Genomic DNA, 26,910 nt, shown 5'->3' with positions numbered 1-26,910 from the left:
AGAAATATCAATCTCATGATGATACTAGAGCCATGCAGTAGGCCTTCTTAATTGACTCCTTGAATTTCTGGAAAGACTCAATTTATCTCAAACCACAAATACGAGCTTCAGTACAAAAATATTGGAATGTTTAAAGATGATAGCAGTTGTATTTAAATATTTTGTTAATACAAATTGAGATACATTTTTATTTTTGAAAGATTTTAGATTTTAAAAATTTATTAGTACATATTTGCAGTACATAAAGAATACATTCATCGTGGGGAGTTGGTACATACACAAACACATCATAAACATTTTTTCATTCCTTTCCCCAACCCTCCATGCCCTCTCTGTCTGTCTCTTGAAAAAGATCTGTCTCTGTGTTTCCTATTAGCTATCTTTCATTTTGCTCTTTAAATTGCTTTGGGCTTCTCATATAAGAGAAATCATGTGATATTTAAGCTTGTAGATCTGATTTATTTCAGTTAATACTGGGGTCTCAAGATGCATCCATTTTATTTCAAATGACTGAAGTTCATCCTCTTTTATGGCAGAGTAGTACTTTATTTTTAATTAAACCAGTCCTTATATTAATCCAGCTGGTTCAATTTTCAGTTCATCACTTCCTTGCCCATTTCCTTTGGTGAATCCCTTTCTAATAACATACATTCATTCAATCAAGGATCCAGGAGTAGCTGTGGCACAGGCAGTGCTGAAGTCAGTGGTTAAAATTAGATTATCAGTGTCATTTCCTTAGAAGTTCAAGGCTGAAACCTCAGAATGCAGCATGTTTCTCCTGGAAGAAGATACTTCCCACCGCTGAAATTCAGCCTTCTGTTACCAAATTACATCCATATTACATCACTGGTTAGTAAAATGGACCCCAAATATAAAGGAAAATCATGTAATTTTTCCCCAAGAGAAAGGATAAGACAAAGTTACTAAGCTTGTTTCTACAAGCTCATTTGATGAGTGCACTCTTCATTAGGGAAAGATGCTTGTTCAAGAGAAGTAATAGCACGACAGGGAGAGGAAGCTAATGAAAATGACATAAAGACATCAAAGTGGTCTAGATTTTCTTCATCTATCCTGGACTACCGGACAGCACAAAGTGTCAGTGACTAAGACAGTTTAGGATGTGTGTTCTTTTCCTTTCCATGCACACTTGTATAGTTCAGGTGTACAAAAGAAATTTGTTTCTTTATTATTATTAGCATATATTAAATTGAATAATATAGTGGTTTATTTTGACATTTTCATACATGCCAGTAATATATTTCAATCATATCTACCTCCCTATTACCCTATGTCCATCCCTCTCCAAGAAATCCACTTCCCCTTCCCCTTCCTTAATATTCTCTCTTCTGCTTTCATGTCAGTTTTCCCCTGCTAGGTTCTACATACGAGAGAAACATGGCAATACTTGTCTTTCTGAGTCTGATTTATTTTGCCTAACATGATGTCCTCTAGTTCCACCTATTTTCCTACAAGTGACATGATTTTATTTTTCATTATGGCTGAAGAATACCCCCATTGTGTATATATACTAGATTTTCTTTATCCAGTCATTCTTTGATTTGCATCTAGGCTGCTTCCATGACTTGGCCATTGTGAATAATGCCAAAGTATACATAGATAGTAGGTATCTCTCAGGGATGTTGGTTTTGATCCTTCAGGTATATGTCCAGGAGTGGGTATATGGTTCTATTTTTAGTGTTTTGAGCAACCTTCCTACTGTTTTACAGAGAGGCTATAGTAGAGTACATTCCCACCAACAAGGTATAAGGGTTCCTTTTTTCCCTGAATCCTTTCCAGCATTTGTTATTTTGTTTTCTTCATAATGGTCATTCTGAGTACAGTAAGATGGAATTTTAATGTACTTTTCATTTGTATTTCCCTGATGGATAAAGATATTGAGCATTTTTTCACGTATATATTGTGTATTTGTTCTTCATTTGAGAAAAACTTGTTCAGCTCACTTGCCCATTTATTGAGTAGGATTTCTTCATCTTTTGGTGTAAAATTTTTTGAGTTATATTTATCTTCTGTCAGATGAATAGCTGAACAAAATTTTCTCCCCTTTGGTAGGTTGCCTCTTCACTCTATCAATTGTTTCCTTTGCTATGTAAAATCTTTTTAATTATGTGTTATCCCTTTTTTCAGTTCTACAGGCATTTTCACAAAGCATTCTTCCAGATGTTTCACTCCATCTTTTAGAAAATGCAGAGTATTATAGAGTGTGCACTTCCAAGGGTGTGGATATCCTGTGCACATTAGTTCATCACACAAATCCTGTACATACATCATCAATCATTTCCCCACATGCATTGTATCCCTTCCCTTCTCTCCATCCCTGTCTGCATTTCAAGAGGCACCTTGGAGGAGGTATCCTGTCCCAATGCACCACTGCCCCATCCAGCTGTCCACTCTCACCATTACTCAGGAGAGTCTATCACGGTGCAGCGCAAACATCCACACAGGAATACACTGCTCTGGAAAGCCCTGTTGCTTTTCCTGATCCAGCACCAACAGTCCACTCTTCCTAATGAGGGTCCTGAGGATGTCCATGTCCCGAGTCACACTGCTGTCAGAGAGGTCGAAGACACAGCCCTCCCGTGCCACATTGTCCTTCAGTATGATGATGCCATTTTCTTTCAGGCCATCTCGGCACCGGGAAAGAAATGCAAGCAGGTCCTTATCAGTTAAGTACCCTACAGGTGGGGCCAAGTGGGGAAAAATAGGTTGAAACAAGGGGAGGGAGGGAGGTGAGTAGGAGAGAACATAGGGCTCAGAATCAGAAGACTGGCTATTTGCTCCCCCAGTCACACATTATTTCACAGCTTAAATTGTTTTCGCTGCAAGGGTCTTTGGAAATTTACACAGAAGGATAAATGTTCTCTACAGACTCAAGATACTATCCATCCCATGAGCCCCTTTATGTGTCTTGGATAGCTCAGCTCCAATATCATTCTTCCATGGTGTATACGCACAAACAAACCACACCAAAACAAACCAAAACAAAAACACCCTGAACATCATCACCACCATCAGTCAAATTCACCACTGTCTCTTTCCTGGGAATTGAAATCTAAGAATGTCTAGCTCTTCCAATAAATGGAGATTAACCGTTCTTGGATCCAGTTGTTTAATATTTAAGTATGTTTCTTCAAGGACTTAGGTTGGTCCAAATGCATTTGCACCATCCTTATGGATGAAATTTAATTGTTAAGCTTGTATAGAGGATATTAGGAGAGAAATCTGGGGACCAGAGTTGTTGGGAGGTCACATGACTCCTAGGGCAAGCTACCTGTGCTAAGCATAAATAAGCTAATTTCCCCTCAAGGTCCTCATTCACCCCAGTGTTTTCTCCTATAGTGGAGAAGCAGGAAAGGACACAGACAACACCATGCAGGACTGACCCGACACCCACTGAATCCAGATGACATCGTATCTCCCGAAGGGAGGTGTGAATTCCTGCAGGCTGTAGCAGTGGTAACCTTCAACCTTGTCCAGCTTGCTCTGCAGGTAGTTCTGGGCTTCAAGTAGGAAAGACTCCATCATATCAACCAGTTCCACTCTGTCGAAAACTGGCAGCAAAACATGCTTGCTGACCCTTCCTATCCCAGAGCCGCAGTCCAGGGCGCAGTCAGTTCCTGTTCTCCCAGGGCCCTGCAGAAAGGTACCTGTGGGACACTTAGGTATACAGCTTCACCCTAAGTTTCAGATGACCTATTTCAATTGACTTTATTGGGGTCAGTTTTATACACCACAATGTGTCATTTTAAGTATACAATTCAATGAGCTTGAACAAATGTATATAACCATCATTACCAAAGTCAAGATATAAAACATTTAATTATCTTTCCTCCTGAAATACTCAAACATTCGTAGTTTTATTTTATTTTACCCAAATATAGGTCTCTAAGAGAATCAAAAACTACTATTTTTAAAGTAATATCTGAAGTTTCAACATTTGGTAATTCCAAAAGATAGGATAAATGGGCCCTGGTAGCCCTATGAAGACAGGATTTTGATGACTACAATTTGGGTTAGGCCCACAGGTAAGTAGACCTCCACTGTAGGTTGTTACTCTGTAAAAAAATGGGGTGGGGAGACAAACAGTGAGGATCACCCTGAGATTGAAAATGATTTCTTGTGTTTTATAAACTGAAATAGTTAAAGTCATATTGGAATGACTGAAATTTTTTTTTAAACTGAATTTTGGAATTATCTCCTCTTATATGGATGGTAAATTTTGAGATCTCAGCTAAGGATTCTCATTGTTCCATCTTGTGGCCAGGATTGTAAATTTTACGTCTATCCCTTCAGCACACAGCTTGCTCACATGAATGAAGATGAATTCCAGCCACCTCCTTGACTCCTTCAATGCTAAAAGTTTTCTACTTTTTATACCAGAAACTAAATGTTTACTGGAAACTTCTTTAAGGTAAGTCTGTGCATTAAATTAACTGAGAGTGAGGCATTGGAGAGGAAGAGGGGTAATGAAAAATTAGCCAATGCAAACCCTCTCAAACTCGCTTCTATACAATTAGAAAAAGTTTTCTGAATTATGAAGATTCAGCTGTTCTAAATTATTTGGTCATAATTGGGATAACTGCTGAATAGGTTTTGCGCTAGCAAGTACAGTAATGAGATACCTTAGGTTACAAATCAAGATCTTAATGAGAAAGCCTACTCTTGATTTCTCAGGAACTAAGGATTGAAAAAATTGGCTAAGGATCAAAGTATGAGCAGAGGAAAACATCAAAAAAAGAATCTGCCTTCAGGTCCATCCAAAAAGCTTTCCTTATGCTAGGAAGGGGCCATGAAGAAAAAAGAGAAAGGACTGTAGCTTCTTTTCAAATAGAAAAGTAACCACAAGAGAGTGTTTCTGTGTAGCAAGATTTTTACGTTATAATAATTTTTTTAAAAATTTCACAAGATAATGAGTATTGTCACCACTTTGGAGATGATCAAACTTACACTGTTAATGGTGCATAGTTAGCAGCAGAACTAGAACTTAGACAAAAATTCCCTGTGTTCAAAGCCAGCTGGGCATGAGGAATGTCACCTCAAGTGACAACGATGATTCCCTTGGTACTGTCTGACTAAAGCTATATTCAAAAGTAATCTTTAAATATTTATTTTTATTACTTTATTTGTCATTAGTAAATTTGCAGTTCATGAAGTTTATTTACATTTGGGGCACCAGGAACATGAAATAATACAATTTGTTTCTTTTTCTAATCCCCTTCCCTTTCCTACCTACTTCTCTCTCTCTGCCTCTAAATCCCCTTCCCCAAATTTCCTTCTTGTTATAATTATTCTTATCTCATTTCTATGACATATAATGCTTACATTCCCTGAGGTTATTTGGCTTCTGTGCATGACATAGCTAAATTCTTCTTACTTCCTCTTCCCTTCCCATTGCTCTCAGTCTCCTAGACTACTTCCCATTTGCTAGAGATCAGTCCTCTTTTTTCCTTCCCTCCATCTTTTATTCTGTTCTTTGTACTTTACCTTACTCAAATGACAGATACCATATGGTATTTGTGCTTGTTTGTCTGACTTATTTAGACTCAACAGGAAAGGGAGCTATGATTGATTGATTAGTGATGTCTACCTAAAGTATAGGGAGGAGAAGCCATAATATATTGCTATCTGTTTGATCTTTTCTACTCATACTACACTGCCTCCCTCGTTCAAATATCACATTTTAAACTAATTCAAATGTCACATTTGAATGAAATATCTTCATTCAAATATCACAATTTAAACTAAATTAGAAAAGGGCCTAAGCCAAAGTTTATATGGTAAGTACAGTACTGTAAAAGCAGTATCTTTTAAATGAATTCATAATATAGGATGGGAAAAAGTATAGAGAAATTACTTGAGGCCACAAGAAATGACTTTATTAGAAATATGTATGCTCCATAAAAGATTCTCATGATTAATTTTTTGTACAATTACTTGGCTCCAAAAGTCTGCATTCACCATGTTGTTCTCATTAATATAGTAGCAGGTGGTTTTAGAAGTAGAACCATGGAATAAAACAAAGAGACCTAAGAGATCTGGGCCAGAGGATTTTAAGATTTGCAAAGGCTGAACTCTTTTGTTTTCACAGAATACCTAAATGTGAAGCTGCCCTGGTTAAAGTGAGGCCAGGACTTGCCCACTGATCCTTCCCATCATTCTGCAAGGAGCCCTTAAAGAATCTCAGCAAATTTCTACAGCTTTGAAATCACTGGTGCTTCATTTTCCTGCTTTTCCAAGAAACTTGAGGTCCAGGAATCTGAAATATTTGAAGTGGAACACCCTTGAAGATGTTTTGTCTTCTAAATAGTATCTTTCACCAATAATGTATTATAATATTTGACTAAAGTTATTCTTGAAAGCACTGTGATTTACAATCAACGAAAAAGAGAAATGCTTCTCACTAGAATGCTGTGTCCTCACTACTGTCCGGTTCTCTTTGTTCCATCTGCTTCGATGTGGTTGGCACCACCTCCTCTGTCCTGGCACCACTGTTCCTTTTCTGTCTCATTCACATGCAGCTCCTCTGAGAAGGGACATTTGAAGATTGATCTCAGGGACTGCATCACTTGCCTCTTGGATACTGCAGCTGCAGAAGCTGTGATTGTACTGACATCTAATGCCAGTACCTCTTGAGCTGATGTGACTAGAACTACATACAAGGTGTGATTTCAAAACAAAATGTTCTGTTTTCATTTTCACATATCATACTGTCTTGATATTTATGGATTCATATAAAATGATAAAATTCTATTATTTTAGTTTTAGTTTTGGTTTTGTTTTGATTCTGCCTATGTATTTGTTTTGAAGGATAATATTTTAAGCTCATACAATGGAATTGAAAACTCCACTGATAGAATTTGGTGGCTCTGTATAAAAGTCATGAAATATAACATGTTAGATCCAGACCTTTTAGTTGTCCAATCTGAGAAATGTCAAAAACTAAATGCAAATGACAGTGACTATATTTTATGAATTGCCTCTATCCCTGACTTTATTTTATTTTCAGTTTTTTGGTACTGGGACTCAAACTCAGGACCTTGCACTTGCCAGGCAAGCACTTGTGCTACTGAGCTATATCCTCAGCCCTCCCCCACATTAAAGCTGAGGATAGTTATCAGCTATGCCACTGACATCATGTTGATACTACTTATTTATTTGCTAAAGTAAATACATTTGCAACTAGAATAAGCACCTTTTCCTACTGTCCCATATCACTAAGTGTTGAAAGAAAAGCAAAATTTTAAATTAAACAAGCTCCCTCTTCCCCATTGACCTAAGAATAAATCATGTCAGATGCCCATATCCCCTAACTTCTTGTTTCTTGACCCAGATACAAATTTAGCAGATCATTAAGGTCAATGTACTAAAATATCATTCCTTTAAAAAGACCATGTTTGTACTTAGTTAGAGGTCACAGCTGTACAATGAGCCTTGTCTACTGAGAAAGACTCCTTATATTTGTTTGAAAGGAGCAGCTGCCTCTCTTCCAACATAAATATGCAAGCACAGACTTCCTTTCCCAGGTCTGTGGCCGCACTCCTGGGCTCTGTCTGACCAGCTTCCCTGTGGTCAGCTTGGCATGCCACACGGAGTGACAAGACGGCTGGATTACTAACTAAGCTTCTGAAATGTTTTGGGATCAAAGTCAGCCTCACCACGAGGCAAGCAGGAGAGCTTGCTTGGGCCAGATTGGAGGAGAGTTGAGGTCTATGCTCCAAAAAAAAAAGCAGGGATTTTTCTGCTTCAAGAGACAAATGGAAAAAATATGTCATGGTTAAGAGTAGGGAGTTTGGTGTCAGGCAGAGCTGGCTGGTCATAAGCTTCAGTTCTGTCTCTTACCAGTGTATAACCTTGACAACTTATTTAACCTCTTTAAGTCCCAGTTTCCACGACTATAAAAACAGAGCTGATAATAGTACTTACTTTGAAGAATTGCTGTGAAGAATAAATGAGACAGGGCTTCTGAGCTGCTTAGCAGAGTGACTGGCCACATTGAGACGGGCATTCCAGAAAATCAGCAGGACTGGTTTAGAAATACCCCAGGTCACCCAACTGGTAAACATGCATGGCCACCATCCCTAGATTCTCCAGTGCATTTTGGCTGCAGCTGATGTCCAGGCAAACACCTTGTCTCAGGAGATATTCTACACTGATCACATTTTTTCTATTGCCAGACCTGGATCTCAGACACTGCATGTTCTAAAGAGGCTGGACATGAAGCAAACCTCATCTCAACACGAGGGCTAGTCTTCATACTATTCCTCTGAATAGGGTGACATCCTAACTCCAAAACTTTTCCTATGTCAGAATAAAATTTAGCTCCAAGCTTCACATAAATGACTGAGTCGTCAATGAGTTTATGTTCACTTAGACCTAAAGCAACTTTATTGACTGGTTTAAGTCTATTCTAACAACCAAATGAAATTTCTTAAAATATAATAAACAGGCCAGGTGTAGTGTCACGAACTTGTAATCCCAGCATTCTGGGAGACAGAGGCAGGAAGATTCCAAGTTCCAGCCCCTCCTAGGCAACTTAGTAATTTAGCAAGAGCCTGTCTCAAAGTAGAAAACAATATAGCTCAGCAGATATAGCTCAGTGCAAAAGTCCTGGGTTCAATTCCTAGTACAAAATAGTAATAATAATAATAATAATAATACATTGTATGACATCTCATTATTAGTAATAGTAGCAGTAAATTAGATCTCCTGGGTGGTAATTTTGTGCACCCAAGCAGCTACTTTACATGTATCTTATTTAATATTGCATTTTTCTATAAGGTTAATTCTATTGTTGCTCCTTAGTCACAGGTGAGAAAACTGAGGCTCCAACCATTTAGGTAGCAAGTCCAGAATTTCTTATACAGTAAGTGAAAGAACTATGATGACTTTAACCCAAGATTGTGGCCTCTACACTGCATTGGCTGTCTCCAAATGGTTTGGAAGTAAGGAAGCAGAGGTTCACACAAAACCAGAATTATAAAGGAATCACATTCTTCCAAGGAAAAATCTGAACCATGTATAAAAGAATATAAAAAGGTTATATCATCCTTATTTTTAAACTGAACATAAGCATGCATTTTCTCACTACATCTAATTTTTATTAGGGGGAATAAGTAAATCAACTCCAAATCTCAAGTATCTTGATTTCTCATCAATCATTTGGGTGTCATTGTTTGTCTCTGAGATTCTGAAGTAGAGGTGGTTTTACTCCTCAAATAGTAATATCCTTTTTACTAATTCCCCTTGCCTTGCAGTGTGTAAGATTGGCTGGTGCAAGGAGGGTGAAATGCCTAGTGGGATAAACCAAGGGCTTGACGAGATCCGGCTCTCCTGAGAATCTTTTATTTTTGGGGGGTAGTTTCCGGTACTGGGAATTGAACTCACGACCTCACTCTTGCCAGGCAGGCGCTGTGCCGCTGAGCTAAATTCCCAGCCCGTCTCCTAAGAATCTTAAAACAGGATTTCAAGCTGGACCCTGAGCCACAGTGCTTTGGCCTGACTTACCTAGCAACACAAAGTTACGTGATCTCAATTTTCGCAAGAATTTTGCCCTCTCAATCTGCAGTTAGATAACTCACCCCAACAAATTTCCTAAGAAATTCTCGAGAGGCCTGGATATCTGGGCGGGATAGTTCAATGAAATTTCCCATCATGCCTTCTTCTGTGGCTGGCACTTCTTGGTAGAAAAGTTTGGCTCTGGCATAGAACTGCATCTCACCATTGACGACTTGGCTTGTTAAAGCATATAATTTTACTGCAAATGAAGTATTATTCATAGATATTAATGTTCACATGATACAATAAGCTCTATCTTATCATATATTCAATTTCCTCCTAAAAGTACTAAATTTGTGCTGTAAAAGAAAGGGCACTCGTTTGAAGTCAGAAGATCTGGGCTTCAGTTTTGGCTCAGTGACTTCTGTGCTATACAACACTGGAAAATTTTCCTAAACCCTGCAGTCTTCACAGACCTCATCTATAAATCACAGTGCATTTTCATAATTAAATAAACCTACAGTTTAATAAACATGGCTTAACATTGTTTTAAAAGATGAAAAGTGCTTGCTATAGTACAATGAAGAATATTATCAATTTTTCTGAACTTCAAATGTTTAAAGACAATTTTCTTATTATTTTTTAGTTCTAATCACAAAGTAGGGGAAGCTATTGTCATTATTTTAAAACAACCTCTATCCCAATATGTCTTTAAACCAACATGGTAGAAATGTACTTGAACTTTATCATCTGAAAGAAAAATAATGAAAATAGAAATAATAATAGTTAATCAGATGTTCCATTCTATGTAATGTAATAGGCCTATGTATACATGGTTTGTCATTTTATTTTCCAAAATATATAGGATGTATTATTTTAAGACATTTTCAGAAAAACATTAGTTATAACTTTTGTGTGATGAATGAATATGGATTTCAATGTGGTTTATTTCATTAGAGAACAGGTCTTTGAGGAAATCATCACAAATAGATGAAAGGAAGGAATTTCGTGTTCAAGATCAAGGCTGAGTATATGCATGTCTTTCATTCCTCCAGAGCTCCCTGACAGTGTACTTCTGTAGGAGAGTAAACCCATAATAATGAAGAAAATGAGAAGGGATTACTGATTGTTTCGTGATTTCAATAAATGTCTGGAAGACAAAAAGGAGATAGAACAAAGTTAAGTAATTTGCATACCTGAACCATTACAAGAGAAAATTACATTCCAGATTTAATCAGTAGGAGGCAAGTGTACGAATGAAATGAAAGCCAAAACAAAAGTTATTCAAAAATCAATCAGGTGAGGGGACAAGCACACCCTCCCGGAAACAAAGATCTCACCTCAAAGGAGGAAAAACATGTCTCACCCCTAAAAATAAATAAGTGAATAAATTTTGTAGGGAAAACTAGTCGTTAGCACTGGGATCTTAGAACTCGACTCATTTTAGCAACTAGGAGACTCCATATGTCTCACATACTCACACTTATCAGAGTCTCTAAGGTCCACATGTCCAGCTGCATGTAATTCTTTCTACTTAGGGGACATGTATGTAACAAAGGAAAAGTGATCCATAATCCACAGTCATTTACTTTGTCCTTTATTCTTAAATGTGGCTAAGCAATGATCTTCAGACTCATGAGAATAAAATGTCATCCTGAAAAGATTGATATAAATAATCAAAAATGACTCTAAAAGAAATAGAAATAACTTAGGAAATAGTTGAGAACTTAAACAAAAACAAAATACAAAATACATATATTCTTGGGGAGACATAAGAACTAGCACATACATCAAAGATAAGATACTAAGACATGACAATTACAAAATTCTTAGAAATTAAAGTTTAGATTGCACAAATCTTTGGAATAGGATACCAAGTAAATAAATTTCCAAGACATAGAACAATGAACAGACATGGAAAACAAAAGTAAAAAGATGAGATCTACAAAGACTTAATTCAAGAAACCGAATATCAAGCTAATTAGGATTCTAGAAAACTAATAAAATGAAGGGAAGAAAATTACTGAAGAAATAGTAGAAAAAAATTTTCTGGGGCTCAAAGAGATTGTAAGATTCCACAAGTTCTGAGCAGTAAGAGATTTTGAAAAAGCCACATTTATATACAATCTTAAGTAGTTTCAGAACAGAAAGAGTAATAAAAAGTTCTTAGATTGTTTTGAAAAGGAAAAGGAATTATCTTCAAATAGGGTTGACAGATTTAGCAAATAAAAATGCAGCATCTACAGATTTGTTTTAGATATATAAAAATAATTTATTAGCATAATATGCCTGAAATATTTCACACTACATGGAGCATACTTATACTAAAAAAACTATTTGTTGATTAAATTCAAATTTATTTAGCATCTTATATGTTATTTGGCAATCCTATGTTCAAAGGACAAAAAGTAGGCTTTTACCTCAAATCTCTGAGATACTGGAAAACAATAACTTAGTGTCATTAATACCCTAAGGAAAATTTATTTTGACACTAAATTTAATATCCAGTTAAAGTGTCAAAGAATATTTACCTCCCATGGAATCCTCCAGAAGTTTCTTTTTTAGAAATTGGTATATGCTTGCAATACATAACAAATACATTTCATTTTGAATAATTGGTACATATACATATCTCAATCATTTTTGCTTCTTCCCCTCCCAACTCTCCCCTTTACCTCCATCCTCAGGTCTCTTCCATACCCACAAAGTCCACCTCCCTGTTTTCTATCATCTCTCTTTTATTTTGCTCTTTAAATTATTTATATTTTAGGTTTCTCACATAAGAGAAACCATACAATACTTAACCTTTTGTGTCTGACTTATTTTACTTAGCATTATAGTCTCAAGGTCCATCCATTTTCTACAAATGATGCAAATTTGTCTTTCTTTATAGCTGAGCAGCATGTATATATCACATTTTCTTTAGCTGTTCATCTGCTGATGGGCATATATGCTGCCTCCATAATTTAACTATTATGGAAGAGCTAACTGCTATTAATAGGGGTATGCAATAATCACTGTAATATGATGTCCCTAACTCTCTCAGGAAGATATACAAAAGAGATGCAGAGGGGCTGGGGATTTAGCTCAGAGGCAAAAAGCGCCTGCCTGGCAAGCGCAAGGTCGTGAGTTCGGTTCCTGGTACCGGAGAAAAACCAAAAAAAAAAACAAAACAAAACAAAAGAGATGCAGCCAGATCAAATGGAATGTCTATATTTAGTTTTATGAGGAATTTCTATAGTGATTTCTATAGCGATTATAATAGTTTACATTCCCACCAATAATGTAAAAGTGTTCCTTTTCCCCTACAGCCTCACCAGTATTTGCTTTTTTGAGTTCTTGATGATAGCCATTCTTTCTGGAGTAAGTAGAATCTCAGTATTGTTTTTATTTGCATTTCTATAATGGACAAAGACATTGAACATTCTTTCATGTATTTACTGGACATTTGCACTCCTTCTGAGAAATGTCTATTCATTTCAACTGCCCACTTTTTATTGGTTTTTTTATTCTGGGTGATCTAATTTTTTTAGTTCTTTACATATTCTAAATATTAATTTTTTGCCTGAAGATATGCTGAAAAAATAGTTTTCCCTTTCTGTATGCTGCTTCTTCATTCCACTGTTTTTGTTTGTTTGTTTGTTTGTTTTGCTGTGCATAAGCTTTTTAATTTGATAGTTCTTTGTATTTTGGGTGTTATTTCTTCAGCAATTGCTGTTCAGAAAATCCTTGTCTATGCCTATGTCTTCAAGAGTTTTACTTGTTTTATCTGCTGAAAGAGTCAGCGTTTTGTTTTTATTTCTAAATTTTCAATCTATTTTGATTTTATCAAAAGATATGTGCATAGTTTCAATCTTCTGTGTGTGAGTAATTGGTTTTCCTGGCATCATTTGTTAAAGAAGCTGCCTTTTCTTCAGAATAATATCTTGGCCCCTGAAACTTCTTCAAAACTTTTTTGAAGTTGTAATCCAGCTCAGTAAGGTTTAAGATCAAGAGAAGACACACAATGAAAGATGATATAATTATCAAAAAAATCCAATGAAAGACTCCAAGTGGCATTTATCCACTATATTTTTAAAGAAGTCAGTTCACTTGATGAAAGATAGCATAGGATAGATTCTAGACAGTAGACAAAGCAGCCCAGAAACAAGAAGATATTAGTAATACTCTAAAACAAGGTTTTCATCTCAATCACCAAAAATAAGAGATAGTTGAAAGCTCTAAACAAAACATGCAATGATTAAAGCATCATCATGGGATGAAGCAAACTAAAGTATGAAATAATTTTGATTGAAAGGAATCTAAGAAAAATCAACTTAACTTTAAGTATGAAAATTTTGTTTCGATAACCCCAAGGTTTTGACATTGGACTGGTGTACCACTTTCCTCTAAAGTAAGCAACAATTAAATAATACCAAATTTTTATTTTAAAAGTTGAAAATTCAATAAGCATCACTTATAGTACTATGACTATGTCCCATCTATAGAGTTACAATAGTATTTTCCAACTTTGAAGACATTGGAGCCATTTGTTTGAAACTTGACCAGGAAGTTCTTGAAATGGTTATAAGAAACCAGTTTCCATATATGTCATTTTCTGAAGATTAACAGTATTATATGCTACATCTACATACATACTAACTATTGTACATAGAATGCTATTTTAAATATATAAAAATTTTAAAGGTCTTAATAAATATATATAAATTTTTACCATCTTCACAAATTAGCTACTGATTCAGAAAATACAATCCCAAAACTGGGGTCCTCAGGTTCCAATAGAGTAGGAGGCACTGACCTACAACCATCTCCTATGTGTAGGACTTAGTAAAGTGTTGTGCAAACACCAGGTGCCCCAATAAGTGCTTATAAATTCAACAAGGTTGACAAAAATCATGCATCACCCACACAATAATATGACCATTCCAAATTCTGTGTTTTTTTTAAATCAAGCTAGGAAATTACGGCTTACAGCATCTGCCCATGCTGGGTGCTGCTCCGAGATCTCTGGCAAGCCACAGCCTCGTGCTTTCCGTGATCCAACCAAAGCAGCAAAGCAACCGCACTCATCATCACCTGCTTAAGTCAACTGGTTGGTGCGGTCTATTTTAAACCTTGATCCAGAAATGAGAATGGTCCTTGATGCCAGCAACATTTAGACCACAAGTGAATGCTCGGCTCAGTAGGGGTCAGTTGTAATAGTTGGGCTGTTAAGGTTACAGGCTTGAGTTTTTATTTTCATCTTATTGCCAGATGCATGTCACTAAGAAATATAGGAAGAGTCATGGCTAGCCACAGGCACTGTCTTACAGATAGCTCCTTTAGTAATGCATGTTGACTCAGATAAAGCAATCAGTCACCAGCCTATTTCTTTTTACTATAGAAAAACATATAATGACTCATTCTGGTAGAATTGCAATGTCTCTGTGGAACTTGAGGTAGCCTAAGACTGAGATTAGACACTCTGTTACTTCTTGATATAACATCATACTTATTTCTTGACCTACATTATGAGCTGAATCCCAAGGCCTTCCAACTGTTTGCTTGCTACAAAGAGAGAAATAGAGTGCAAGTTCATTTGTCCTGAAAGAAGAAAAAAAAGATTTTGTGAACTTTCTAGGAAAGGTGAATGCCAAGACAGTGTAAAGCAAGAATCCGTTCACTCATAGGTTAGTTATTTTGCAAACTTTCTAAGAAAGATGAATATCTAAGAAAGTGTATAGTAGAATCAGTTCTCCCATAGTTCACTTACTGAATACCAATACAACCCTTAGGAAACAAGAAACATAAAACCCAATCCTTCTGTAATGGAGATTGCAATCTAGGAAGCACTGCATCTACAGAAGCCTGCAAGCAGAAGCACTTAAGGAAAAATTCCAAAAAGATCCCACCCATGGAGAATGGTTCTTATTTTGGTTAGCAAAAAATAGGAAAGGAATGTCATTTGCTATGAGTTGTCTGGATAAAAAGAAAAATTTTCAAATGTCTGCCTTGAGAAAGTCTTTTTCAGGTAGCTAAAGAATTTTGTTGCACAAATTCTGAACTGCTGACTCTAAGATGCAAAGAAATTGAGTTTACCTTGAGGTAACGAGCAATTGGATCACTTTTACTGTCTTTTGATATAAAATTTTTGAGAAAACCAAAAATAACACAAAATTTTACTATAGACCTAAAAGGAGATATTAATCTGATGTCAGAGATAGGATCAAAAAGTCAAGGCAATATTTTTCAAGTTGCCAATAAGATGGGAATTTTCTGACAAATGGGAAATTTTGTTAATAACTAAGTGTTCCTCTCTGATAAATATCTTCCTTTTTTCTTTCTTCTTTTTCTAATGGAGATATGTAGTTATTTTATCCTCTATTCCAGAAATAAGCCTGTTTGTCAACTGAAAATTTACCTGAGTATCTAGAGAATAAATAGACTGGGTTTAAATGGTAAGTTTAGAATTATTTGAGACAGAGAATATTGGATCAACTTAACCCTTTTATATAAAGGAAAAATGCCCAATTAGATTTATAAGGGGATATTCCTTCAGTGAAAAAGATGTGGAGACGATTATTTTCCAGTTTAACTATTAAAGAGGTAAAGGTAGAAATAGAAAGGGAGAAAGGAGGGAAGAAAATAATGAAGGAACAAAGGGAGAGAGAGGGAGTGGATAGGCAGAAGTATCTTTCAAGGACACATTCTTGTATCTGCTTGCCACCTCTACACTCATGTGATCATCAGTTTTCTCCTATAAAATGAAGCAATGATATTTATTGTACAAAGTTGTTGAAATTATTAAATGAAATTATGCCAAAGTGTCTGGCAAGCATGGTACTTGGTTTAAAATGAGAGCTCAAAAATTGCTATCTTCTTCACTCTCTTTTCATCAGTAGGAGGAACATGTGGAGTTTTACCAATATTTCTGGTGGAATGCAAAAGTGTGGGTGTGCCAGCATGCCAGAAAGCTGTTATTACTCAAACCTTGAATTTCTAATGGAGATTTTCTAAATGTTATTTTTTCCTTCCGGGCTTTATATGTCTTCTGTTCTTTTTCTAAAAAGTAATGCACTACCTATCTTGAAGGTTATAAAAGGCTTCTGCCTTTTCAGGTGAGGGTTAGTTTCATGTTTTCTGACTTCTTTTGAAGCTTCAGTGTACGTGAAGTAGCAAGGGCAAGGAAGGACTATCCATCTTCTCTGAAAGAGCAAAGAACCCACTGAAGACCCCGCTGCACCCACTCTCACAGCATCTTCCTAATTCTGTTTCTTCTTCAACACCTACCTGACCGAGCATCACATTTTAGAATAACAGAAATCAGTTGGAGATAATGGAGACAGATTTATCATGGTAAGGTTTTCCATCTTAGCAACAGATGATGACTCAGAAGTCCTTATTCCTTCTTTGCAGCTTTGAAGTATTTAATGGTGGTCTCTATTACTATATTCTTATACTATTTTTGTACTATTATTTGTGGGTCTCTACTGTATCTCATACTTCTATAACCTTACCACTTACCATTATACTTAACTTGTAGTAAGCCTTCTTTGGATGCTCATTAAATACATGCTAAATTTGTTCTTTAAATAGTACATGGATTCCACAAAATGGTGAATAGTTATAGGGAAAAGCTGATATAAGGCATGCAAGTCTCTCCTTTGATACAGCTTATGAAATATCTTTTCTTCTTATTAGGTAAACCCAAATAATATTTTACAAATAAGGTAGAGATTCTCTTTAACAAATGGTGCTGAAAAAATTGGACATCCACTTGGAGAATAAAACTAGATCCTTATCTCTTACCATATACAAAAATCAACTCAAAAAGGATCAAAGACTTAAATATAAAGCCCAGATCTTGAACCTATTAGAGAAAAGCACTTCTAGATGTAGGTATTGGTAACACTTTCCTGGGCAGAACTCCAATGGCTCAGGAAATAATAGCGAGAATTGACAAGTATGATCACATGAAATTAGCAAAAGAAACAAACAACAAAATGAAGAGACAGTCTACAAAATGGGAGAAATTTTTCACCAAATATTCATCAGACAGAGGATTAATATCCAGAATATATAGAGAACTCAACAATTTTAACACAAAAGGAAAATAATTCAATCAATAAGTGAACAAATGAATGGAACAGATATTTTTTAAAGGAGGACAAATAGCCAATAATTATATTGAAAATGTTCAATATCTCTAGCCATAGGTGAAATGCAAATCAAAACTGCATCAAGATTCCAGCTTACCCTGGCAGAATGCCTACTACCAAGACAACAAAAACTAACAAGTGCTGGTGAGGATGTGGGATAAAAGGAATACTTATACACTGTTGGTGGAAATGTGAATTAGTGCAACCACTAACAGCAAATAATATGGAAGTTCCTAAAGGACCTACAAATAGAAGTGCCATATGATCCATTTTACCACTCCTGAGTGTATATTCAAAGGACTCAAAGTCAACATATGAGGTATGATGGGGAAGTACAGGATTTCAAAAGAAAAAAAATCAATTTATTACAGTAAAAGACACATTGCCTTTCTTAAAATACTGTCCCTTGCTTTGAACAAACTTTCCCCATCTTTCTTGCCACTTTCTGAAACAGTTCTTCAAGTCCTCTTTTCTGTCTTTAGTTGTGCTGTCACAGCTGTTTTGACATCTTGAATTGGTTCAAAAGGTTTACCTTTCACGGGGATCTGGGGAAGAGCCAGAAGTCACACAGTGCCAAATCCAGTTAACAAGGTAAAGGATGACATGCTGTAATGATTTTACAAGCCTGCCTTTCTGTTGGATGGCAACTGGTGGTGGCACTCACCATATTTTTTATCTTAACTCTTAAAGACATTCACGAAAAAGAACTCATGGGATAAGTGTGTTTGTAGTGAGGAATATTTTGAAGAAGATAAATGGTAATGTGTTTTTTATTATAATAAATTTTTATTTATATATTCACTATATTTTGGAACCACACCTCATAATGTAAAGTCAACTGCTACTCATATTTACCATAGTATTATTCACAATACCCAAGTTATGAAATCGGCTTAGATGCCCATCAACGGATGAATAAAGAAAACATGGTATAATACAATGGAGTACTAGTAAGTCATAAAGAAGACTAAAACCATGTGCATTTGTAAGAAAATGGATAGAACCTGAGATCATCATGTTAAATGAAGTAAGTTGGACTCAGAAGGATACTTGACATGAAAGTAGAAGGGGAACTACCAAAGAAGGGGGAAGCAGGAGTGGGCAAGAGAGAATGGGAAAGGTAGATACAATCAAAGCAAGTTAGAGGCATGTATGAAAATGTCATAATGAATCCTACTATTTTGTACAGTTAATATGAATTCATACCCCAGATAAAATAGAAGCATCATTGATCAAATGTGCATAGATGCTATGCACATGCAAATCACTCCTACTGAATGATTAACTGAATATGTATACATTCTACAGAAAAAGAAACCAGTGCAGCAAATGTCAACTAAATTGCCAAGATCAAGCAATGAGTGAACAGCATGCTGGGATTTGAATTTAGGTCTAATTAAGTCCAAAACCCATAGTTTATCCATCTTATACTCCATGCCTGAAAATATGTCAGCTACATAAGAAGGAAAATTGTTTTTCTTCATTCTTAAAGAGAAAGATGATCTTGCAACTCGCATTGCAAAGAATAATAAACATTAATAAACATTTAGAAAGTATAACATTTTTAAAAACATAGTGAGCTGTGTGTCAATACAGTTCTGGCCACGAGGATGAAGTCAGTTTAAAAATACTAGTAGCTGTATGGTGAGTTTCATTATGGAAATTCCAAGTGTTTTGTAGAAAATTATTTTTATTAACTCTGTCTTTTAATTATGATGAGCAAGGAGATGGCCACTGTTTTATTTTCCTCCTTAAAGACAGATTATTGTAAAATGGAAAAAATGAAAGAAGGCTACTAACTAAAATGCATTGAGGACTTCCTGCAGGCATGGTGGTGGGTATTCTCATGTTACCTCCTTTAATCCTACAAGTTAGTTCTGATGATTCTACAAGACAGGTGCCATAATCTCCATTTTATAAATGAGTGATGAGAGCATTAGAGGGACCTGGTAACTTACTATTATGTAGAGAAGAAGTATTGACCTCAGGCCACAAGGTGTGCTATCCAAACGTAAACCATTGGTTTTAAATGTCCAGGAGTAGTAAACTCTTGTTGAATAAAACAATTACTATTAACCCCTGTGTATTCAGAAATGTGGACAGTTTTAACATTATAGAACATTAACGTACATGAACATCTGTAACTGGGACATGCATCGGTCCCTTTGAGCACTGGTATACAAGCTGGAGGGTTATACTCACATGTTTTCCTATTCTGCTTCCTATTTGTTCAGAAACAGCCACTTTGGGAAAATTTGCTCACTCCAAGCCTCCAACTGAACTAGAGTGATGTACTTTGATTGGATGAATCTACTCTCTGACCTGCCCGTCTTGATCCCAATAGAAAGCCAATGTTCTTCACAGACTATTTTCTATTCCTGTCAAACAAAATATGGGAAGTTTATATAGCTTGCAACATTAATCAAGTTTCTACTTACATGGAGAGATGGTATATAGTGGTTAAAAAAAGACTCTGCAGCAAGACCGCCTGGGTTGTGGTCCTGCTCCACCACTTGCCACTATAAAACCTGCGGCTAGTTACTTAGCTCTTGTGCACCAGTTCCTCAAACATAAAATGGGAAAAATAGTAATAATCCTAATGGAGATGTTGTGAGGGTAAACCCAGATAATAAACTCAAAACACTAAAAACAGTTGTAAGCTGGTTTCCTTTGTTTCTTTTCCTGAGGATTTATGTTCAACTGCATTTCTAAATCTTGTATTGGACATTTTAGAGCGCCTGCGTTGCTGCTCCACAGAGTCCTAAAGTTAGCCAGGAACATTACGGCAACTTTCTCCATGACTGAATGTCGCCACATAGTGTGCTGGAGGGAAACCAGCTGCCCAGCACAGGCAGTCGAGGGAGGAAGGAAGGAAAGAAGGAACCAAACAGGCTGGTGAGCCTCAGCTCTCTCCATAATTGCCCTAAACAACCAACTCTCTGTACAGACTGTACAGGAGGGGTCGCCAAACTTTTTGAAAGAAGGGCTTTATTTTCATTTCTATGAAATCTTGAAATCATCAAGAGTAGGAGAAGCCCACTCCAAAACACCTCAGCAGAGCTGGGGGAGGAAGCATCTCTGCTGGCTGAGTTTTGTTTCCAATCTGAAAAGCATAATATCCATAGCAACCTGTAAACTCTCATATACTGAAGTAAGCTTATTCTTTTGGGGCATGTTTGTTCTAGAAAATACTACATGTTGATTTTAAAAGAGGTCTGGTTCAGAAGAAGGAAAGGAAGAAACTAGTATTTACTGAAGATTGATTACTTTCACATATATCCTGCATTTAATCCTTCAATCAGCCCTGCAACATCTTTGAGGGAAATGATTCTTGTAGGCTTCAGTAACATGCAGAAGTCCCTCCCCTAGTAGTAGCAATGCATGATATAAACTCAATACTTTAGTGACCTACAATTAATGATTGGTAAGAAGACATTTAATTCACTTAACAGATATTTACTGAGTTCTTTCTAGGTGTCAAGAACCATGGAAAATGCTAAATATGTAGCTTTAAAAGTGGAAAAAATAGATGAATCTCTACTCTCATGGAAATTAGGATCCAATAGGGGAGATCAGACATGCAGATGTGTTCCTCAAGTAGAAGTTATAATCTCCCGGGACAAAAATTAATAGTTAAGTGAGTTCATAGGTTGAGAAACCCTTCTAATTAGATATGCTACACTTCAAATTTACATGCTGATTTAGTTTCTGCAATAACAAAACTGCAGAAAGGCTATTTCAGAAAGAATAACTTGCCTTCTTTGCACTAAGATTTTGAGAATAGAAAAAGTTATTTATAGATTTGCTTCCATTGCCAGATTATAAAACCCTACAGAAGACAAAGTCTTATTAGTGTTTGAATCTTCTCCAGTGCATATTTTGCACAATAAGAACTCTATAAATTTCTCTTGAATCAAGTATCATTGAACTGATCAGAAAGAAGTGTCTGTCCCTAAAAAGCAGTGATTTTGCCTTGTGGCAGGAACATTTAATGGCCAAAAGACATGTGCTCCCTTTACATTGCTTAGAATTGTGTGGGCCCGGACAGTGGACTCTATACAGATACATGTCTTTTGGGGTCAAAGTGTTAACAGCTAGCAGACAAACTTTGAGCTTGTCTTTCTTCTTGACAACTAGTGACATTCTAGCTGATCAAGATGGTATTGCCCTGGATCACTACATAGCTATGAGGACTAAAGGCTCCTCTCTCACAATAATGCGTGTTAAAAATGATGTAGCAAAAGCAAATGTTTGCATTTAGCCATTGGCATTTCAGAGCTAATTTGTTATTGAAGCATAGCCTAGTCCGTATCAACTAATCTTCAGCTTCTATCAGCAAAGAGGTATCGTGGATAACACTAACTCAGTGTCTCTACAGAAAAGTAATGCCCAGGCTGAATGCTTTATAAAAAGCTGGAAATAACTGACAAATTATCAGCACACTCACAAAGGAGAGAAGCAGGTAAAATCAAAATTACTATGAAAGGAAGACAATTATATTGGGTGGAAAAAAAGAGTGTGGTCAAATGCAAATTATAGTCTACTTGCTCCAAGTTAGTTTTCATCTGATTTTAGAAGAGACACTTCTAATCTTAATTTATCTTCTGCTGCTTTGAGAGATGCATTACTTTTCTTTCCAGTAATTATTTTTAAAGTTTGGCTGTTATCTACAGACTAGTGAGTCTCTTCTTTGTTACTACGATTGAGAGCTTTCTTCAGTCTAAAGCAGCCACAGCTGCCAAACTGCTCTACTTAAGGTGTAGCCTGAAGAGTATCTCCAGAAAAACAATGCCCTGCCAAGGTATGGAGCCTCCAAGTCATCATCACCTTCCAAATGAACTCATGTAAGTTTTCTGTTTGAATATAGATGAACTATAACATAATATGTCCAAGAAGCATGACTTGTGGGCAGTATGGTCTACCAGAAAGAGCCCTGGACTTCAGTTCTTATTTTGATGTTATTTTCTCTACATTAGATATCCTGATCTCTAAATTTTCTGTCCTTCATCTGAAAAATAAATTTGAAGAGAAAACATAGGAAAGTGGGAGGGGAAATAATGATATTGACACTGTCTAGCTCATAATGTGGCTGTGAGGATTAAATTAAGTCATAAATGAGAAAACATTTTTCAAAAAAGCGATGTAAGTGTGAAATCCAAAGATTTATATGTCTAGAATTAAAGATCTCTTTGAAATGCTTTTATGAAATGAGGCTTTGATAGGAGGTTTATATCCAGTTTCTCAAATGCAATACAAATAATTATGCACCCCTCTCCACAGCTGGAAATTTGGGCAGTATCAAGTGCACAATGGGGCTTTCAGACAACCTTAAGAAAACAGACCGAGCTGAGACACAGTGTTCCTGCTTTCATGGAGAGAAAGTATAAATCAGGGGTAAGAGTGGCACTTCAGTCTATAATCCTAAATTGTTTCCTCTTCAATGATGTTTAGAGTACCCTGAAGTAACTGCCTTCACAGAAGCTGAGAAAAGTAGTGTGGACAAGCCAGACGAGTTTTTATTGCTCGATTGTCCAATTCCCTGAAAACTGGAGGAAATAACAGAAATGGAGACAAACTACTACCCTAGACTTTTTTTTAAATATTCAAAGATCAAACATTTATTGATCTTTTTAAGGTTTCTGTAACTCATGAATAGCAAAGAGGATCTCTCTCTCTCTCTCTCTCTCTCTCTCTCTCTCTCTCTCACACACACACACACACACACACACACACACACACTCACATGCATGCCAAGTGCATTTTGATCCATTATTGCTTAGTCTTTCTTCTTAACTAGTACTTTATGTACTGTTACATTAATACCTTCACTTTTCAGTTACCTAATTTGCTCACATTTTTGCAAGTAATAAAACTATTCTTCAAAACCCAAGAAATGAGTTTTTACCAGTCTGGCACTAGAGAAGCAAATTACTGTGTGTGAGGGTGCATGGGCATCCTGAAATAGAGCCCTGCCTTGCCCAGCAGACTTGATCTTTGACTACCCATAAAAGAATGCCACTGAAGTATTTCAACTCTTGTATGTTGGCCATGGATTCTTTTCTCTGAAAAGTATCCTTCATGTTCTAACACTTCTTCCAGGTGTCCCACAGCCTCGCACAATCCCTCCAGTCTCCTCTTGTCCCTTGTCCCACAGTTCTGACTCACTTACCCAAGGGAATTTTTTCCAGCAGGTAGAGATAGCACTGAAAGAAGTCATTTCGAATGGCTCTGTGCAGGATAAAGGACATGCTATGTCGACAGAGTTCATCGTCGGTTTTCTGCCAGCGGGATCTAAAGGCAAAATGGGCTCCCAGGTGGGCCATGGTAAAGGGGGCTAATAATTATTCCTGCAAAGAAAAGAAGCTTGTATGGCTGTTTCTTTGAATTAGCCTTCTCTTCCTAAAAGAACTTGAGACTGTCATTTTAAACCAGTCCTGGCCCATCTATATCAGGACAGGCCGTCATGGGGTGTGGGGGGAGGGGCAGCAGACTTGGGGAGGTCAGGCTCTTGGCAGATCCTCAGTCTGATTGCTTGGGTAACACCATTCCAAGCCAGCAGGTGCTAAGCAAGGATGAAAACAGGCTGAGTGAGATCCTGCTTCATCCAGGAAAAAAAGCACACTTCCCTCCTTTAGCTGTGGCTTCAAACAGGCTTGAGCACGGTCTGCTAACACCCTGACTATTTGCTCTAATTTGATTCCTCAATTGGAACAGCCTAATTTCCATTTCAAAGAGTTGTGAATATTTTGCAGGAGATCCTATTCCCTGATTTCCATCACTCCTCCTGGAACACTGAATCCTCAAGTTACAAGGACCCTTCAAAGTCATCTAGCCATTCACATTCCTTTCATCAGGGCAGCTTTTCCCAAATCACTTCATAGAGATGGATATGTGTTTCCTATTTTTAAGGATCTTCAAGAGATGCAATTATTTGAAAGCCAGTTTTGATGTCAGATATCCTTCTCTATCATCAAACTCTTCCATTTAGCCTGCTCTAAACAACATCTATTCGTGTAAACCTCTCTCTTCTTCCCTGCCAATTGTGGTTAAGATCTTCCTCCTAAGTACATTTGTTTTCTGTACTGTCTTCTGGTCATGCCTCCAAATCTGTCCTGCACTATTTCCATGCCACTATATACCCCAGATCTATATTGACTTCATCAGTGGACTGTGTTACCCTCAGCTGTACCCAGTGAGTAGTGCCCGCAGATGAATGAACAAGCATGAAATCAAGGTTTCTATTCCCCTGGCACCTGGCCAGTGAAGATGCTCTAGGCTGCCTCTGCCCATAACAGAAAGCTGTAGCTCTTCTAGAGTCTTCTCAAACAAATATCTTCTCTAGGTTCTGGTATCTTCTCCTTCACTTTATTGCTGGAGGCCTAGGGGTAGTGGTATGCCAGGTTGTTATGAGCCCATTCCTTGTCATTTCGCTACCTTTGCTCATTAAACCTTTGTAAATAGTCCCTTTGTAAGCCAGCTCAGATGCCCAACTTGTGAATTTCATCTCTTCCCTGGGACTCTGACTACTGCAGAAACCAATACAATTGACTTCTCCAGTGCTCCTAACAGGAAAATGCATATGGACTCAATGCACTTCTGGCCCCATGCTATGTATACTCACTGCCCCTGAGAACATATGTATCTATACACACATACACACAAACATACACACCACATCACATAGCTCCTAAGATGGAGCTGTCATAGTCAGCTCAGGTTGCTAAAACATATTACAAAGTACCAAGTGGTTTGAACAATAAGCATTTATTTCTCACAGTTCTGAAGGGTGGGAAGTCTAAGAGCAAGGTGCTAGAAGACACAGGTGTCTAATAAGGGCATCTTCTTGGCTTGCAAATGACCCTCCTCTCACTGTATACATGGCAGTGAGTGAGACCAAACTCTTGTGTCTCTTAGGGGCATTAACCCCACTCATGAAGTTTCCACCCTTGTCTCCTAATTACCTCCCTGGGCATCATCTCTAAACTCCATCACACTGGGAATGAGAATTACAACATAAGAATTTTGAGAAAACACTAGCATTCAGCCTACCATGGCTCCTAAAATCCTCACCTCTTTCGTGCGTGGTAATCATGGCTTTTGTCATCCTCTGTATTACGCACTTCCCTGTTGCTGGGCCAATAAAGGAAAGGTTTAAGGAGGAAATTTAAGAAGGAAAGGTTTATTTTGTAAACAGTTTCAGTGGAGTCAGTCCATGGTAGACTGGCTCCATGGCAAAAATGGTTCGGTGCAAGGGTACGGTGGAGGAAATCTGTTCACTGTATGGTGGCCAGGAAGCAGAGAGAGAAAGGAAAAGAAGGAAACAAGTATATCTCCTTCCGGGTCACGCCACCAGTGACTCACCTCCTTCAACCAGGTCCTACCTGCTGACAGTACATTCAGCACCCCCATGCTCCAACCAGCTTTCAAACGCCCCATCTCTGAACATAAGACTTTTGAGGGAAATTTTAGATCTAAACCGTATCTTCTTTCCTTGAGTGTGGATTGAACTTAGTGATTCAACTCAAAACAGTGACGTACACTAGACATGATAGGGTGTTGCTTCCAAGATAAGATTATGCAAAGACCATCTTAGGCATCTTGTTTCTCTTGCTTATTTGTTCTGAGGGAAACCAGCTGACTGTTTGGATTACACTATGGAGAGGCCACATGGTGAGGATCTGAGGTCTTCAGCAGAATAGCATATGAAGAACTGATTTCTATCAACAACTGTGTGAGTGACATTGGAAGCAAATACGTGCCCAGTCAGCAGTCTGGTTGCAACCTGAGGAGCAACCCTGAGCCAGCTAACCCGCACCCAGCTTACAACCTACAGAAATGCTCTTTCGAGTAGCTAAGTTTGGTATAACTTGTCATGAGACAGCAATCAGTAACTAACATAACATCATCCATTGAATATATTTAAGATGTGAAATCTAACCATAATTTGTTTTTAAGCTTTCATTTATGACAATCTTTTACTGGAAAGGGAATAAGAATTTCATTTATTTGACTCTAATTTATTTTCCTTCATCTTTTAATGCTTCTGTATTCCCATTTCTCCTGTTTGCAGTAGAAAGACTAAATTTTGGTTGGACAGTTGCACTATCCCTGGCTTCAGGAATTTCCCAGATTTCAATCTGAGTTGTAAATATCCCCCCACCATAATTTGTGGCTACTAATCAGGCACATTGCCCAGGCCTGAGCCACTCAGTTCAAGGTACTCTGTGGCCCCAGTTTGCATGTGGGAGTTAGCACATTA

At 37.2% G+C, this 26,910-nt stretch overlaps 1 protein-coding gene across 1 annotated transcript; it reads right to left on the bottom strand.

The window, feature by feature from the left end:
- Window positions 1-217: 217 nt before the first annotated feature.
- Window positions 218-24,074, bottom strand: Mettl11b (methyltransferase like 11B). Its single transcript, XM_005398170.2, has 4 exons — window positions 23,821-24,074; window positions 9,597-9,772; window positions 3,402-3,651; window positions 218-2,693 (listed from the first exon to the last, which is right to left on the bottom strand). Exons 1-4 carry the CDS (start codon window positions 23,972-23,974, stop codon window positions 2,422-2,424), a joined length of 852 nt encoding a protein of 283 aa, XP_005398227.1. The 5' UTR covers window positions 23,975-24,074; the 3' UTR covers window positions 218-2,421.
- Window positions 24,075-26,910: the final 2,836 nt, after the last annotated feature.

Source organism: Chinchilla lanigera, unplaced genomic scaffold (genome assembly GCF_000276665.1).
Source record: "Chinchilla lanigera isolate Chin_1 unplaced genomic scaffold, ChiLan1.0 scaffold00061, whole genome shotgun sequence".
NCBI lineage: Eukaryota > Metazoa > Chordata > Mammalia > Rodentia > Chinchillidae > Chinchilla > Chinchilla lanigera.
This window is presented reverse-complemented; position numbering and strand designations above follow the sequence as displayed.